Below are 18,013 nucleotides of genomic sequence, written 5' to 3'. Positions count from 1 at the left end.
GTTTCTTATCAGTTGCCACATTCCACCAAAAACAACTTTACAGATGTCCTAAAATACCAGCATGAGCCATGTGGATCTGGGAATATTTTTTATGATGGAGCATTGGGCCAATTGGCATTTTGTCCTCTCCACTAGTCACCATTTTTCAATCCAGAGTAACAGTTGGTTTAATTTGATTGTTCCTCAGAAGGCTCTGTAACTGAAAGGACTTTATGAATCACTTGGATTTATTGCCAATTTCAGCTTGTTGTTTTCTCATAACCATTTGTCCTTACATGAGCACGCAGAGATTTTGGGAAGTATTTCGGACTTGGTATTTGGAAATGAGAGAGCTGCACAAAATCCAGGTGTAGCTGAGAGATGCAGTGCAGAGAATGATCTTTACATTCTTTAGCATGGCATGAGATTGGGAAGAATTTAGCTGGTAAATCTGGTGGGCTTAAAAATTAATTTGAAGGATTGAATTAATTACATTTTTGAAGTAACATTATTAATTAATTTTTTTAGAATTAAAAAAAGTTATAAAAATTTTTAAAATTAATTCCTTGCAATAATACAACTACTTTTTCAGTGTAAATCAACACACTCTATGCTTACTTCCTATACTATAATTTATTTGTAATGCTGTAACTTTCACATTGTAATTAGTCTCTACTTCTCTCAGTCACCACTGTACTGACACGGATGAACCCAAAGCTCCAGCAGATGCTCCTGCAAGACTCAGTTCTCTGTCAGAAAGGCAGAAACCCTGAAAATACTCACGGAGGTGGCAGTGTGCCCCATGGTAGCCCGGGCTGCAGGAGCAGTGGCCGGTGACAGGGTGGCATTCCTGATTCTCAGCAGAGCACTGGCACACTCCCTGACAGTCCTGCCCATACGTGCCCGCCGGACAAGCTTTGGGAAGAAGAAATGCAAACCAATAAATTAAATTTGTCTTGGTAAATATAGTGCTCAAACAAAGAGCGGGCTGAAATTTATTAAATAAAATCCCTGCCTACAGAATGACGCTCTCCTGCGGGACTTTGGATTTATTACATTTACTTGGGGGTTACTTGAATGCTTGATTTTGTTTTGTTCAGTCAATTTGTGCCCAGTTGTCAAGGGCCAGATACAATTTTCTTGTCACTAGAAAAAAAATCATAGGGAAATGTCAGGTGAAATTGACTAAAATAACAGTATAACTCCCAAGGGACCAGGCGTGTGGATAAAGACATTCTACCTTTTGCAGGGAGTTTAAACTTGCAAAGCTGCTGAAACATCAACATCAACAGGTTTCACTCTGCCTGCTGACAGCCACATTGCCTACAGGTTTTGGACCTTCCACATTTAATTCTAACATCTCATTTCCATTAAGCTGCCCTGGTTGTGGGTCAGCATTTAGAGTCCTCTGATGGAGGATAATGGACACCAATGTCAGTCCTTTCAATTCTTATTTATTGCTGGCTCTCCTTTGGCTAACACAGGGGTCAGGCAAAGTTTTGCAGGGAGGAACAAAATCAGGGTGTTGCAGTTAAAAACAAGAGCCTGCTTTTAAATACAGCTTTGGGGAACAAATTCCATGCTAAGAATGCAGAAGATGTCCTTTCCATGAGCTCTGAGAGCAGGAATAGATAGCCTAGCACAAGGATAAGACAAACAGAAGCTGAGCTGCTGCTTTACTGGCCGTGGGCAGGGCTCCACTGGCACATCCTCAGCCTATTTGGGGCCAGTTCAGCCCCTGGCTAGCAGCCCAAACAGAGCTCAGAGCTGGCCACACCACCCAGGCAAGGGACAAGAACCCTTGGCCATCTCCCCTCCCATCACGCTGGCGTCTCCTCCCTCCTCAGGCACCACACCACACCACATTCTGATTCAATAAACAGATTATGAAGGGAAGCATTTGAGGTGTGCCAAGGAACTCACCCTTGTGGCAGCCGTGGCCGGTGGCTCCCGGGGGACATCCGCAGGCGCCCGTCCGGTGGTGGCAGGGCCGTCCCGCGGGGCAGCGGCAGCGCCGCGCGCACCCCGCGCCGTACCGGCCCGGCAGGCAGGCTGCGGGGACACCGACCCGTCAGGGACAGCACAGGGGACAAAGCCACCCGCTGCAGCCCTGCCCGCTCAGAATGTCACACTCGCTGCCCCGACAGGCGCTGACCACCAAGAGAGCACCTTGTGTTTTACCCGAGGGTGTGGGGAAGGCTTCCAAAATGGAACGATGGAACTGGGACTGTGGGTGTGGAATTTGAACAGAAGTGCGTGATATCACAGGGTGGAAAACTTAAAGTATTAAGAGATAAAGTTTTAGAATACAGTGATTTATAGTATCAAATATAATTAGAATATAGTATATATGGAATATATATTTATATATATATCTATATGTAGGAAAGGCATTTTGTGCTGTTCTTGTGAGCCAGTAAAGGCTTCTTGAAGATAAGGAAAGTCCTGTGTCTCTCCCGAGGAAGACACCAAGGCTATCCCCACGACAATGTGATGGAAGAGAGAAAGTTAAAAAATACAGACTCTAGCTGGCTCACAGAATGACGTGGCTCCATGTTCACCTACTGAGAACTTTGTTTCTTTCTTATGACCAATGGGCAGTGAATGCATCTGTTAAGTAAATGTAAATATCTTGAAAAACTATAGAAGTAACATGGTGCTATAATAAATCTCTCTTATACACCTTTCTGATGGAGTCTTGGTGCTTTGCATTGTGCCACACTCTATAGTGACATCTATATATAAAATCAATATATTTAGAATATAGTTATGTTATTTACATTCTCTGAACATGATCTTCTTGCTCAGGGTTTTTCTCTTGGGAAGCTGAAAGGCAGAGAGAAGCCTCAAAGAAAAGGAAAACAATCCTTATCTCATTTGCTTCTCTTGTGTTGTGCTCATGTGGAATGTGTTTGGAGATTGTTTCACTCAAGGTGATTGCTTGATTGGACTCCAATGTGAGTTGTTTTAACTCACTGGCCAATTAGGGCCAAGCTGTGTCAGAACTCTGGAAAGAGTCACGAGTTTTCATTATTGTTATCTTTTTAGCATTCAGTAAGTATCTGTTCTGTATTCTTTAGCATAGTATAGTATAATATTCTTTAATATAATATAGTATAATAAAGTAATAAATTAGCCTTCTAATTAGATAGAGTCAGATACATCATTCTCTCCCCTCGTTGGTGGACGTAAATTTACAATATATAGTAGTATATATAAAGCAAGATAGAGGTTTTAGGGTAGAAGCTAGTCCTCTTTCTTCACCTTCTTCTTCATGGGTTTGGGTGGTATTATGTAATTAGACAAAACAGCGCACATAATAAACCACAAGTAGTTAGTTATTAAGTTAAAAATAAAAAATAAGTTAAGTATCATTTCTTAATTAGACAGTTTATCCTTAAAAAAACCTTATAAAAATACAACTCCATGTTTATTTTATTAAAATACTATACTATAAAACTCACGCACCCACCCCTGCGAGCACCGCCAGCCCCACCCCATAGAACGAGGGTGTGAAAATGCCCAGCCACAGCCATGAGCTTGGGTTTGGGGGGACGTGCATCCCAAGCTGAGCTGTCCCCTCACCACTCACGTTTGTCACAGTGCCTCCCTCGCCACCCCCTCTCGCAGTGACAGGCTCCGGTCTGGGGGTGGCAGGACCTGCCGTGGGCGCAGTCACAGCGCTCCTCGCAGCGCTCGCCGAAAAATCCCGGGGGGCAGCCTGGGGGCAAGCAGAGACAGCAGCAATGCTCTACCTGCTGGGGCATTGATCTGCAAGGCTCAGGCCACAGCGTGCAGCAGCCAGGCTGCTTCTAGTTATTCTCATCAGCATCCTCAGGAGCTCATCAAGGTTACCTGTGGCATTCATGTTTTCTGGAAAAATCCCTTCGCCCGGGATTTTTCTCCTGGGAAGATGAGAAGCCTCAGAGAAAAAGGAAAACAATAATTATCTGATTTGCTTCTCTGGTGTTTTGCTGCTTTGGAATGTGTTTGGAGATTGTTTACCACAGATGATTGTTTTATTGGTTTCTGTTGTGAGTTTTCACTCTTTGGCCAATCAGTGCCAAGTTGCGTTGGAAAGAGTCAGGAGTTTTCATTATTATCTTGTTAGCCTTCCGTAAGTATCCTTTCTGTATTCTTTAGTATAGTTTAGTATGGCATTCCTTAATATAATATAGCATCATAAAATAATAAATCAGCCTTCTGAGAACATGGAGTCAAATTCATCACTCCTCCCTTAGTTGGGTCACCCCACAAATACAATAGTTACCAAGACATAAACTGTGCTAAATTAAGGAAGAAGAGGCTGAGAAACAGAATATCAAGACTGCAAGAACTAGATAACAGAGGGCTGTGAACCACCGGGACTGTATCCAATACTCTGAGAAGTGCATGCAGAACACATGGACAAGATAGAAGCACCAATCAAGAAGTGTGTAATTAGCATGTGCAGCAGTTTGTAGAATGTGGTATAATCTATACAATAAATGGCTTCTGCTTAATAATATTGGTTAGTCCTACAAGAGTCCTGCTTCCTGCATCCTGCTGCCTGGGGAGCAGCCTCCACTGGCCACCAGCCAGGATCCTCCCTGCCTGAGCTCCTACTCAGGAGGATATTTAGCAGATTGCATGGCCAGAAGTGAAGATATTAAAAATATTAGAAGTGTTTAATGCTGGCTGCTAGTGAGTGTGCACAGGAAAGTTTGCAAAGAATGAATCACAGACTGGAGTGTAAATCCAGACAGGTCCATGGAGAGGGTGATGCTGTTTGCTTTGACACAACTCTGCACACAGGGACAGATGTTTGAGCAGTGCGAACTGTGCCCATGAACTGCTAGCAGGCAGGGAACAGAGGCAGGAGGAGATAAAATGATTTCAACAAGAGCATGGTTGGACAGAGACCTGCCTGTGGGTCTGAGACGGGGTGAGAGTGCACAAATCCTGGCTGGCCTGCAGAATACTGGAAATTTAAGATAAAAAACCAGAAAACTGGCAGAAATGGCTGATGGTTCAAATGAAGGATGTGCAGAAGGAGCTACCCTTACCAACATCACAGCGGTCCCCGGTCCAGCCAGCGTGGCAGAGGCACTTCCCTGAGGACTGGTCACACACCCCATGGTGGCAGCTGCAGTTCTGCTCACAGCCCTCTCCAAACTGCCCGGCCCCACACTCTGAAATGGGATGGGGAGGATGATGAGGGTGAGGCTGGAGCAACACCAGCAGGAACTCCCTCATGCCTCTGCAATATGATGAGCCACCTAAACTGGGCTTAAAAACCTTCAGTGAAGGAAACTTTGAAGCCTCCTTTAGGAAAATTCTCTAGAAATACACCACTTTTCTCTTTAACCCTTTCTTTCCTTCTTTCTCCTTAAATGGAGCTCATTACCTGTCTTCCCTGTTCCCAAGGGACAAAGAATAGACAACTTCTCTCCTCTGCCAGCAAATTTCCAGCACCATGGATATCTTCAAGTTCCAATATCATGTCTCATTTCTGACTAAACAACCCCATTTTTTTTTTAACTTCTCCCCACCTGTTGTTTTCCATCCTTTTTCCTCTCGGTCATCTCAAACCAGACCCCAGCACAACTGAACTTCTTTCCAGAGTGACTGAACTGAGGTGCTGGAGGGTTGGGGGGGGGGGGGGGTGGTGGCACTCACCCAGCTCACAGGCTGTCCCTGTCCAGCCCTGGGGACACTGGCACTGGCCGCTCACAGGGTCACAGGTGGCCTGGCCGTGGCACAGGCAGCGCTGCAGGCAGTTTGCTCCGTACCACCCTGGGTCACATGCTGCAAGGGGAGACAGGGAAAACCTTCCATCAGGAGGTGCAGAAGAAGGACACAGGTTCAACACCACCTCTCCCACCTTCTGGAAGGTGCTGTGGGAGGTAAAAGCAAGCAGAAATGGGGACACAACTAGTAAGGAATTGCTCTGATCATCGTAAAGCTGGTCTGGAACAAAGTAGGTGATGAAGTGAATTAGTGATTCACCAAATAACCTTGAGACTTTCTGTTTGTACTTACAAAACCCATTTTTTTGTCCCTTCCAGTTTTCTCAACACTGGGGAGTGCAGCTCCTGATTTCCCTGTCCTCAGAATTTCTTTGTACAGTCCTCCTACAATCACAGCTCCTTCTCTAACTGATCCTGCTGCCCACAGCTGGCTGATGACATTTCATCATTTACCTAATTTTAATTAGAGAAGTCTATGAATTCCTATCACAACCAGTTTCTATGGATAGAACATAATTTTCTGGAAAAACATCACACAGCTCTGCCATATGCTAGAGTGACACCTCTTTAAGACAGAAACAGGGACAAGATCTGCCTTTCGAAAAGCACAGGCACCAGTGGATGGCTCCTCAAGTCTCACATAATTATTCTACCTCCTCACTTCAAAGAGAAAAGAAATCTCCATATGTGTATTTGAAGAGAAAAGGTGTATTTGAAACAGCTTTTGTAACTTTCATTTTGGTTTTGTATTTGTGGCCTTCGGACAAAACAAAAATTTAGGTACATGTCATCAAGAACAGCTTTGTGTCTTCCCAATTTTTAAATCCTTCATGGAAGGATTTAAAAATTCATATCAAGTTTTTAAAGGGGAATGTGCTAAATTTAAATATCACTCTACCCCTGCCAGCTTTCATCCCCTTTCCCTAGCAATCCCCTTGGGATGCTGAAGGGCAGAGTCTGAGTGGAGGTGCTGACTCCAAATCCCTGCTCACCCAGGAGCACCCACAGCAGCATTCCCAGCCCCATGGTACTGCTGCCACCCCAGGGACCTCGTGGGGAAGGCACAGAGCAAGGAGTTCCTGCAATGGGGATAGACAGATTTTCCTACTGCCTGGATGCATGGATTAGGATGTGCAGTGCAAGCCACAGTGCAGCCTTTCTTTGCCAGCCTCTACTTAAGGCTCTGTGGAGCTGGGCTCGTGCTTAAGCCTCATGTATGGCTCTGACTGCCAAGGCTGCAAGGCTCAATGCCTTTCACATGTTCTGGATTTAGGCTCTGTCTGGAACAGCACAAGGTAATGCCGAGGATCAGTCTGGTGCAAGGGACAGCAAAGCAGCCCAGAGAAAAGAAACAGAGCTTCATTTCAGCATCATAATTGGGAGTTTTATGGACCTTTTCTCCCTTCATCAGCCTTCCAAATCAGCTCTCTTTCCAGTTTATGGCTGTTTCACCCCTCTGCCCTGTGCACTCTGGGATCCTACAACACAGTGCCACGGATTAATTTAATGGACCAATTCACGTCACTGCAGATCCAAACCCAACCACAACACAGGGCAACGAGCTGAGAGCTGAAATACCAGTGGGCTTTCCCCAAACACAGGTTTTATTTTTCCCCCCTAAAATCCAGAGGCAGGGGTTTGAATTTCCAACTGTACCTTCTTGGCAGGTGGCTCCTTTCCAGCCCGGGCCACAGAGGCACGTCCCGGTTTCGTGGTGACAGAGAGCTCCATTGTGACACTGACAAGTGGTCCTGCAGCCCGGCCCATAGCTGTTCCCCTGGCAGGCTGCAATGACAGAATTCCATAAAACCCCATCAGGAAGTGTCCAAGGAAGCACAGAGAACAACACAGTGCCAGGGAAATCAGGTTGGAGCTGTGCTCCAGTGACATTTTCACTTCATAAGGTGCCTAAGTCCACATAAAATCATAGAATATTAAGGTTGGAAAAGATCTTCGAGATCATCAGTCCAACCTTTGGCCAAATACCATTATGATCCTTAAACCAAATGACAAAGTTCTGTGTCTACATGCTTTTTGAACACTTCAAGGAATGGTGACTTCACTGTTCCTGGAAATACATATTTATATTTAAATCCCCATATATTAACCATGTCTGAGTCTAGAAACAATAGTAAAATCATTTAGGTTTGAAAAGACCTTTAAGATCATCAAGTTCTACTCTTAACTCAGCACTGCTAAGTCCACAATAGCAGCCAATACATAAACTGCAAAAGGCATTTAAAAAAAATATTCTGCAAATTAAGATCACATAAACTGAAACTGCTCTGCAACACGCTGCAGTTTAGAGATAATGTGTCTTATGAAAGCCTAACCTAATAATGTGGGCTAAAAATATGTATCACAGCCCATTCTGGAGAGGTTTCTATGGAGGGGCTGGATCACTGGGGGTGATGGATCAGCTGTCATCCCCTGCTCTGCAGAATGTCTTTGTGCTAAACTAATGGTCCAGCAGAACTGCCAGCCTGACAGAGCCCGTATTTATTTGCATCCTGGTCAGAGAACTGACAACTTCATTGTTTTCAGTGTTCATTTTTCACAGCTGGGTGCCTGTGCTCAGCCAGACTCTCATTCTTTGGTCAGAGAGGGGTGATATTTTCAATGAGTTTGGTTAAGCAGCTGGCTCCCAGGTGAAAACTTAACTCAGTCATCTGGTAAGCAACACTCTGTTTTCAGTGCTGCTGCCTGTGAAAAATGGCAGTGATAAAATTCCTGCAGTCTCCACTGCACTGGAGATTTGGATAGCTTTGGATGGTGGAGAACAGACAGTTCTGCTACCCTGTTTTCTTCAGATATCACCCAAAATAATACAAAGGGGGTTGATGGAGCTGGATTGCCTCCTTGCACGGTTTTTGTTCCGCATTGCAGGGGCTCCTGTCAGAGCCTCTCATCCCTGCAGCACCTCTGGCATGCACTGGAGAGGCAAACAGCCTGGATCCCTGATCCAGGAGAGTGTCCTGCACTTGCTGAATGTGACATCTTCCAGGTTTCACAGCCAAACAGTGAATTTTCACCAAAACTTCTCTGCCTTTCATGGTGTCAGTGAACATGATGCAGTGCTGTGGGAGAGCAAGTCCCTGGTGACAGAAGAGAGCTGTGAAACCACCTTGATCTTGGAGGCGGGCTTGGTTGACAGCCTCTGACCCATTTTCAGCCCTTTTCTCCTCTTTTGAGAAAGGCCTCCAGCTTCCCAGCCTGGTTCTCAGACACCATTTCTCCCTGGACTTCTTTTCTACACTGCTCGTTCTTGTCATCACTTGGACCCCATCCATGTTGAAACCACAAGAAAGAGCAGGAGCTCAATCCCATCACAGCTAAAAGTTTGTTCTGCAAATGAAGCTTGGTTGCCAAGTGAAAAGTTCAGCACATCTACAGAGCTCTGGCTCGGGTTTTGGGAGCAGAACTAAATATTTCCACAATACAGACCAGAACTATAGCAGAACCAAGCCAAAGGAAAAACCAGCTCATCACCAGATGCCCTGACTGGTTACAAGTGGTTTGTGGGAGGTTTTTGGAGTATGTGTGCAAAGATCTTGTTACACTTACCAAAAAGACAATAGGGTGTTTCTGTGAAAATTCTGGTAAGAACGCAGAAATTGGTGGAGAAGAAAATTTTAACTATTCTACTGGGCAGACACGAATGTTGTTTTGCTTCCTGGTGAGACAATCCTGATTTTCAAAGTATTTTTGTGAAGATTTAGGAAAAAAGTGATACTGAAGCTATTTCATGGAGTTCCACAACTGAATGTACAAATATCCCTGGGCGTTTTCCTCCTTCACGATGAGAGAAAAGAGGTAACTTAATCCAAAGGTTTAAATTAATAGATTTCCTCCTGGTTCAAAATTTTCTTCTTAGTGTCTTTCCTCTGCAAGAGGAGGATTTATTTGTTTGCAGTCTTTAAAATCCCTTTTTGCATGCAGAGGAAGGAACACATGAAACTGGAGACTTTTCTTACAGACCAGAAGTCAACAGCCATCAAAACTGCCCAGGAGAAAAGGAAAATGATGGGCTCTAATGTTCTATAGGGTGCCCAATAACTTGGATTTCAAGTGACTTTAATGGATTATTCTCCACAAAATGAAGCTTTAGCTTTAAAAGAACAGGGAATCTGCAAATTCAAGTGCTCACACACCACGAAATGTCAAACCCCTGTTATCAGTGCCTCTGGCTGAGCACATTTTTCTGTAGTTACTTGTTTTTCAAACCAGTGTGGTCTCTTTTTTACCACAAGGAGCCACTTCAGTCAAGATTCTGCTGAGCTCCAACAGCTCCAGAAAGAGGCATGTTTAGTACTGACAGAATTAAGGCAAAATTCAGATGTTGAATTGTGTACATCTGCTACAGACCATATGCAGCATGAGATTTTTGGAGGGTTTGGTTGGCTTTTTTCAAGTTTGCAAACTTTGGATGAATTTGCAGTGAATCAGAATGGTTTGGGTTGGAAGGGGCCCTAAAGATCACCAATTTCCAAGCTCCCTGTCAAGAACAAGGATGCTCTGTCATGATCAGGTTGTTCCTTCCATCTAATCTGGCCTTGAATACTTCCAGGGATGGGGTATTGAGAAAGGAAGGTTACATCTGTCACAAAGAAATGCCAAATGTCAGGTCCTCACTTCTGTATCACTGAGGTATCACAGCACTCAGTGAAACAGTTCATTAAAACAACACAACAAAAACCAAAACCAAAACAACAAAAGAAAGAGAATAGGCAACATACTTTTCCTAAGCCTCTTTCTTGGAAACCTAAAATACCTCAGGTGGACACTCCAAAAAATCCCCAAATAAAATCTCCAAGCACAAACTGAAGTTGAGGCAGAGCTTGCTTGGCAGATTTCAGCCCAGATTAACATAATTCATTTTCAAACAACTGAAACCCAGGGTCTGGTAATGGAAAGCATTAGGCAGCTTCAACAAAAGGCATCACTGTCTGTACTGCCTGTAATTAGATAGCGGAGTATAAAACTCACTGCATGGCTGGCTTAGGATCAATTCAAATCCCATGATGCCAAAATTATTCCTCAATATCCTCCAGCACATTGCCTGCAATCTGATTACTTCCACACGAGTGCTGTCCTTCCAGCTGCTGGAGCTGGTGGGTCCCAGGAACAGGCAAGGTGAATATTAAACATCCTGAGAGGATGGGGAGGGCTGAGCTGCCTTGCTCTGAGCAGCTCTGGAGCAGCGTGGATGTAAAATCAAAATGAAGATCCCTCACTTGGCCAACAGGAAAGGAGGAGACAGCCTGCACTGTGAGCTGACCTCTCACTCATGGAGGCCTTGGGGGCTTTGGCCATAGGAGGAATAAATCAGCCCAGCACAAAGCTCTAATGGCTCTGGCACAAGACAATAAATAGGGTTTCTTCCCTAATGTGAGCAGAGCAGGGCACCAGAGGCCATGGAGAAGGAGCTGCAACTCTTAATTGAATTGAATGAAATATGCAGCAAAGCTTCCCATCCCTAACGCTAAGGACTGGGGAGGGGGCAAGGTGACACACTGCCAATGCTGTGGGTGGACAGGAAAAACAGGCTGTGACCAAGGAGCAAATACTGCACCTGTTCAGCAGCACCTCTTCTGACCTGTGGGATGGGAAAATGGCTCTGGGCTGCTTCTGTTCTGTGCTCACTCCACTAATCCACACTCAAAGGCTGTGCTACCACCAGCATCCTCAGGTGGAGAGCCAAGTGCTCCTTCGGGAGGGCATGAGGAGGCAAAAAACTGCAGTGGTGGGATGTAAGGAAAAGTGTCTAAAATGGGGAAGATTCAGCAGAACTGACCCACCTGTAAACAAAAGAGCAGGGGATTTTGCAGGAGAAGCCTTCTCAGAAGATGGGCTGTGTTGAGTGGTGGGGGAAAATATTATGAAGAGCAAGCACTGCCCTCAAACAGGGCTGATGATAAAATAGTGTACGGCTGAAGAACAGCATTGCCTCAATACAAGCCACATTTCTCTCTATTTTCTAAAGTAAACCACTTTTCTATTGCAGAAAGCCATGACCTATGGATTAAAGAAGTGCTCCCTCCCAGAGCTGGCTCGCTGTGAAGCAGCCCTGGAGCCCAGCTCTGCACCCCAGTCCTGCAGACAGCACTCATATTTTCAAAAGGAAGCTTAGACCATGACATCATCCTAAAGGAAAACAAGGAAGCTGAGAAGCTAAAACCTGAAAATCTTAAAAAAGCCCACTTATTTGTTAAACTTTGCAAATAGGCTCAGTGATCTCCATATGTAATGCTATGCAGCTAAAGAAAATTACCTAAATTCCGACGAAATGCAATGAAAAATTTCTCAGAATAGCCAATTTTATATATGTATACATACAAGCACTTTGTTTGCAAAAAAATTGTGGGATAATCCACACTTTTGAACATACAGGAAGATGAAATTTATTTTAAAACAAATAACTTCCCTAGTAATTATTAAAAAACCTATTTTGTTACCCTCAAATAACAAAATAGTCCCAGGTCTGATTTTTCCACTTTGCACATTTTGTAATCTGACACTTTATAATTGATAATTAGATGAGATACACCAGAAACAGACACACAACATTTAATCTCTTAATGTCACACAAAAATAAAAAAGCAGGGAGCTGTCATATGGCAGGAGACAGCTCTGCTATTTAAAACCTGATGCTTATCACGTTTGATGAGTTAAAAAAACAAACTATTAGAAAGAGCTGGTGATTTAACACAGCCACCAAAAATTGTTCCTTTTTTGGGCATATTTGGGAAGGGAGGTGAGCTGTCTGGAAGTGTGCCCTGCAGGGCACTGTCCCATTCCCAGAGGAGGTTTGGGGTGATTCTGTTCTGTACTCACGCTGCTCGCAGCTCTCCCCCAGCCAGCCTGGCAGGCAGTGGCACGAGCCCAGCACGTGGTCACAGCCAGCAGCATTCTTGCACTTGCACACCTGGTGGCAGTCAATCCCAAAGAATCCGTCTGGACAAGCTGGAAATGCAAAACATTCCTTTTTAGCACAGTTTTTCTGCACAAACTCCACCTCATCTTTCCACGGATGCTTAAGAAGCGAAGTCGCACCAAGGGTTAAGCCTGCCCAGTTCTGCTACAGTGCATCTTGGAAAAATGTGACCCCTTTACACCAGCAACAGATTCCTGCACAGGGAAACAGGGCTGAGAATATTGAAAAGCCATAAAACAAGTGAGAGAATGGAGCTGGGTTCACACAAGCTGTTCCTTGTGCCTCTGCAATGGACAGAGGAAATAATTCAACACAACACCAGACTCCAGGGCCATCCCTGCTGACCTTCCTCCCTTTGGAAACGCAAAACTTCTGCTCCCATTTACTGTCCTGACACTTTTCTAAAGATTTTTTTAACAGTGAACCTAAGCTACAGTGGTGCAGTTCAGTGCTGGAATGAAAAACTGGCAGAGTGAATGAGCAGAGAAAACCAAGACAGATTAAACGTAGCAAAACAACCCCAGGGAGCTGAAGGAGCTCTGCACCTTCATCTGGAACCGAACCTGGACTAAGGAAGTGCAGCCCCATGGATTTAATTTTTATCTGTGCCATTGCTGACAGCAGTGAACATAAGGATCAATGCTTGTCAGTGGGCCACATCATACCCCAAATGCTGCATTACAAGAACAATAAGGCTGCTATGCAGAGTTTAAAAATATATTCTCCATTTAGCCTTAATTTAACTTCTCTGTGTGTGTTTAGATTATATAAGTGCATCTGTTATGTCACATAGTACAGTATCTTATGTTACACAAAGTAATAACAGATCTATAGATACACAACTGCACATCATTCTTTCCACAGAATCCCTGAATCAACCTTAGGAGTGATGGTGCTCACAAAATAAGCAGTAATTCAGTAAAATAAGCAGTAAATTCAGTAAAATAAGCAGTAAATTCAGTAAATAAGCAGTAGTTCAGTAAAACTTGTCTCTTTGTCCTCCTTGTTCAATATAAACTCTTATTTAAAATCCATTTCTTACACTTCTACCATGAAATCAGAATGATTTCTGGATTCCCAAGAGAATCTTACAATGATTACCACCATCTACACTGACCAACAGCCCTCCACACTAATTCACAGCTCTCTACCAGGTCAGAGTAACACTGGTGTCATCCAAGAATGGTTTAGGTTGAAAGGGACCTTAAAGATCACCTGCCATCAACACCCCTGCTATGGGCAGGGACACCTTCCACTGCTGCTCCAGCCCCATCCAACCTGGCCTTGCACATTCCCAGTGAGCTCTCAGTGTTCATCTTCCACTGCTGGACTCTTCTGTCCCCTTTTTTGCCACTCACATATGGAAGCTGACTGGTGGCACTGCTAGCAGCATCCACCAAAAATTATTCATTTTCCTTTGGTAATGTGAGACCTTATGAAGGAACAGACATTATTTCATCAGTGTTCTGCTTGTATCAGTTGCTGCTTTCAAGAAAATTCAAAGGAAGCCTTTCCTAGATTGCTCTCACAGACTGAAATAATTTCTGTGTAGATTATTTTGTTTTCAGCCTTATTTGCAATCGTTACCCGCTCTGCAACTGAAACAGTTTTGCTGCTTTTGAAACTCCTTTGAAAGAGTCACAAGATTCACAAGGTTCATTTTCACAAAGCACTGAGCAGAGCTGAAAGATGGAGCAGGCATGTAGCACCTTCAATGTCTAATTTTCTTTCAGAGAGTGTCTTGATAGCTTTATTCTTCCCCATCATTATTACATGTGACCACAGCACAACTGCAGAGGCAGCAGCACCACTGAGTGGTACCAGATGAAGAGCAGCTGATCAAAGGTGACTCAGGGCAGAGCAGAACTGAGGTGCTGATGGACAGACAAAGTACTTTGAAGAGTGTGAGGTCCTTTGTCAGCATCCTGTGGCTCAGAGCACAGAAGTTCAGTCAGCTCCTGAATAATTCACGGCAAGGTCTCATGAAACAGCAGCCCTGGAGCAAAAGTGTCTCCTGCTATGAGTGAGCTTGGAAAATGTCCTGTGCTGCTGGGTGGTGATGATGATGATGGTGTGGGTTTGGCTGTTATCCTTGGTGAGTCTCAATCTATCTATATAATCTGTTATCTGTATTACTGACTGAGACTCACCAAGGACTAAGATTACATTAACAATTCTAATAAATATTAATAAGAGGTGATGGAAATTTGTGGTAAATAAGCTTGGAAGTGGTCACTAAAGTGGTGTTTTGCAACAGAGTAGCTAAACCTATGAATTCATACTGAGGGCAGCAAATTAATGGAAAGGAACAGCAGCTTCCCCCCAAAATAGGAAGAAACTTTCCCAAATGAAAACAGAAATCCAAAGGCAAATTTTGGGATTTCAGCAGTCTCAGCTTGAATCCAGATCCCATGCTGCCACAATGCAAAACACCAAAAGCGATGACTGCAGGTTCAAACACCCTTGCTGTGCAGGGGTGATATTAATTATTAGTACCAACCAAAATCCCATTTTGTAAGGGACCGTCTTCTCCCAGGACTCTGAACTTAGAAGGGTGCAAAAGCCTGAGTTTCAACATTTCTGTGATGACAGAGCAGTTCTTCCCAGCCACAGGCTGAGGCACCAGCAGGATGTGTGAAGTCCAAGGCAGCCAGGGCTCGATGTGAATTTCTGCCTGCAAGGCACAGAGCCTGGCCAACGTGGGTGGATTGCCAAGAGGACGGCAAAAAGCACATCCCTGCCAGAAGGAAACCCTGCCAGTCTCCCAGTCACTCCAAACAGAAGCGCTGCAGCTCCTCCGAGAGAAGGTGCCAAGAAGGTTCTACCAAGGGCAAACCACCCACATGTTCTCCTCCCTCGGCGCCTTTTGGAAGCTGCCAAACTCTGGTTGAAACTTCCTAAGTTAAGAGATAACCTGGGTCAGCTGAGAGCGAACACTCTGCCTTCCTGAGGGAAAACATGCAGAAAACAGTGTTTTACAGAGCCCTAAATTTCACTCTCCCCTCCACAATCTTCTTTCAGGAATTAAAAAAAAAGATAAAAATGTCCAACATTACTGATTTGGAAGTTGAAATTTGTTCTTTTTTTTCCCACCAATAGAATTCCCCAGTTTTCTCCATATTGCTCACACCTATTCTGGCAAAGACTGTTTAGCCTCTTTGTTCCCATTATAATTCCTGTTGGAATGAAGAGATTTACACAACAACACAGATAACTGCCTTGTTTTTTTCCAATAAAAATACAATAACTTAAAAAACCCCAGTAGATTTGGGAAAACGTATTTCAGCTAAATTGTATTAAAAAGGGACATAGTGGAGATACCATGAATTATGAGGTGCAATTTGCAGCAGAACCCTGGAAAGAATTTTAATTTTGTATCATAGTCCTTGGTAAGAAAGCGAGGGAAACAACAATCAGGAATATTAACTCCAACCTGTGGGTGCCTTGCCACACTCCTGGTCAGGCTGTGGAGCATCTTCCTTCCCATGAGAGGGCAGCAGCTGCCTGCAAGAGCTGTCACTTCCCTCCATCCTCGCTGCTGAAAGTGGCTGATAAAGCTGCTTTCCATGCAAAATAGTTGTGACTTTGGTTAAAATACTATAATTTGCAGAATCTTCAATCACCTACACTTAACCTTCACAGTGCCTGAATGGCCCTGTGTTGTTTCTCTTTTATTTTTTTTATACAAAAAGTCTGCAAAATGATGCAGCATGACAGCAACCTCCTGTGATAATGCCATGGACTGACTCACCACAACGTAGATGAAGAATCCAGTCCAACGTTTCCAACACTTTACCAAATGACTAGGTGATAGAAGAGTAGATAGAATAGAATTGGATTTATTTAAGTTAGAAGTGAATCTGTTCTTGAAGAGTTCCACAGGGATGATGCACACATCCATGATTTTTCTCGAAAGCACTTCAGGGAGGCACTGGAAACAAGCAAGCATAAGGCTGAACAAGCTTCTCCCTGCTCAGTGCTCAAATAGTGGGACTCTGCTTGAAAAGAGTCTTCATAAAGATGTGATACAGCAGAAGCCTTAAGCATATATCTAATTTTAACCATGTGAAAACATGTGCCCAACATTTGGCACCCAGCATGATCCTCTGCTGAGTTAGGAGGGGAGCTCACATTTCAATATCGGCTTCTAATAAAGTTCAGTGGTTCATTTAGATCCAATGCTGTCAATTGTAAAACCTGCTCTCTGAACAAAAACCAAGACAAATTCTCCATGAATCCTAAGGGGCCAGGGGAGCAGCAGTACCTTTTTCACAGAAGGTTCCTGTCCAGCCCGCCGTGCAGGTGCAGGCTCCGCTGACGTGGTCGCAGGCAGCTCCGTTCTGGCACTGACAGCTGGACTCACAGCCCGGGCCAAAGCTCCCCTCGGGGCACCCTGCAGCACAGGAACCACAAACAGAGCATGGGTTAATGCCAGAGCAGATCAGGGATCAATGGGGAATTTTTACATGCATGGGAAATCTGACTATTTCCAAAATAATCAAGGCGTAAAGGTAACGGATTAAAAGTAAGATCTGAGTGTCCCCCCTGAGGTTCAGGTAAGTTGGGCTACATTCAAGATCTATTTTAGAAAAATTCCAGAGTGCTGAGAGACTAAATTCTGCACAGAAAATGAACACTTTCTATTGCAAAGCCTGAGACTTCACAGGTTCTGCATGATGACACTTTGCCCACTGGTCTGGAGTTGCTTATGTGCACATCTCCACTGGGACTTCATCTGCTGGGAGGGGAGAAGCTCCTCTGTTTTCCTGCAAATCCTCTTTCCCCAGAAAGCTGGAGAAAATATGAAATGTGTTGGTTGCCTTCACAAAGCTCCAAATTGAATGCTGCACACTTTACTTTCATGCTCTGCTTTGAAAGATTCAAGTGAAAACATTACATCTGGGGGACAGATTAACAATTACATTTCCACAGCAGTTAATGTGAGGAGTTTTAAAAGATTTGCATGGTAGTAACTATCAGCAGAAAGAAAACATTTAGAATGAAAATAATTTCTTCCAGGATTATAGGAAAATCAATTAAGACCAGGGCCAGTTGCCTAATTCACATTGGATATTTTGGACAGGCTGAAACACAGGGATAGACTTGGCTAAATACAATATTACAGGGCCTCTACTCATGTTTGAAGGTCTTGTGAACATCCCTCTAAATGAGTTATGGAGATTACTGCCAGATCTCTTCTAAAAGTCTATGATTTTAGCATTTACAGCTACAAAGTGATTTTCAGGCAATCTGGAAGGAATCAGAGAGAACAGAAAACAAGAATCCTCAAAAACAGCTCCATGTCTGGAATAGGGGGGTGGGTTTGGTGCTGTTTGTTTGGTGCCATGGGTGGGCAGTGATTGGAGCTGGC

The 18,013-nt window shown here is 44.1% G+C and overlaps 1 protein-coding gene across 1 annotated transcript in view; it reads right to left on the bottom strand.

The window, feature by feature from the left end:
• Positions 1-18,013, bottom strand: part of LOC132077649 (multiple epidermal growth factor-like domains protein 6) — a 189,718-nt gene that overhangs the window by 13,220 nt on the left and 158,485 nt on the right. The window contains exons 22-29 of the mRNA XM_059479473.1: positions 16,907-17,035; positions 12,543-12,671; positions 7,365-7,493; positions 5,638-5,766; positions 5,025-5,150; positions 3,572-3,700; positions 1,903-2,031; positions 763-894 (exon numbers count right to left, since the gene is read on the bottom strand). Coding sequence (XP_059335456.1) covers positions 763-894; positions 1,903-2,031; positions 3,572-3,700; positions 5,025-5,150; positions 5,638-5,766; positions 7,365-7,493; positions 12,543-12,671; positions 16,907-17,035 — 1,032 coding nt within the window. The remainder of the gene's footprint in view (positions 1-762; positions 895-1,902; positions 2,032-3,571; positions 3,701-5,024; positions 5,151-5,637; positions 5,767-7,364; positions 7,494-12,542; positions 12,672-16,906; positions 17,036-18,013) is intronic.

The sequence above is a fragment of the Ammospiza nelsoni genome, chromosome 10 (genome assembly GCF_027579445.1).
Source record: "Ammospiza nelsoni isolate bAmmNel1 chromosome 10, bAmmNel1.pri, whole genome shotgun sequence".
Lineage (NCBI taxonomy): Eukaryota > Metazoa > Chordata > Aves > Passeriformes > Passerellidae > Ammospiza > Ammospiza nelsoni.
This window is presented reverse-complemented; position numbering and strand designations above follow the sequence as displayed.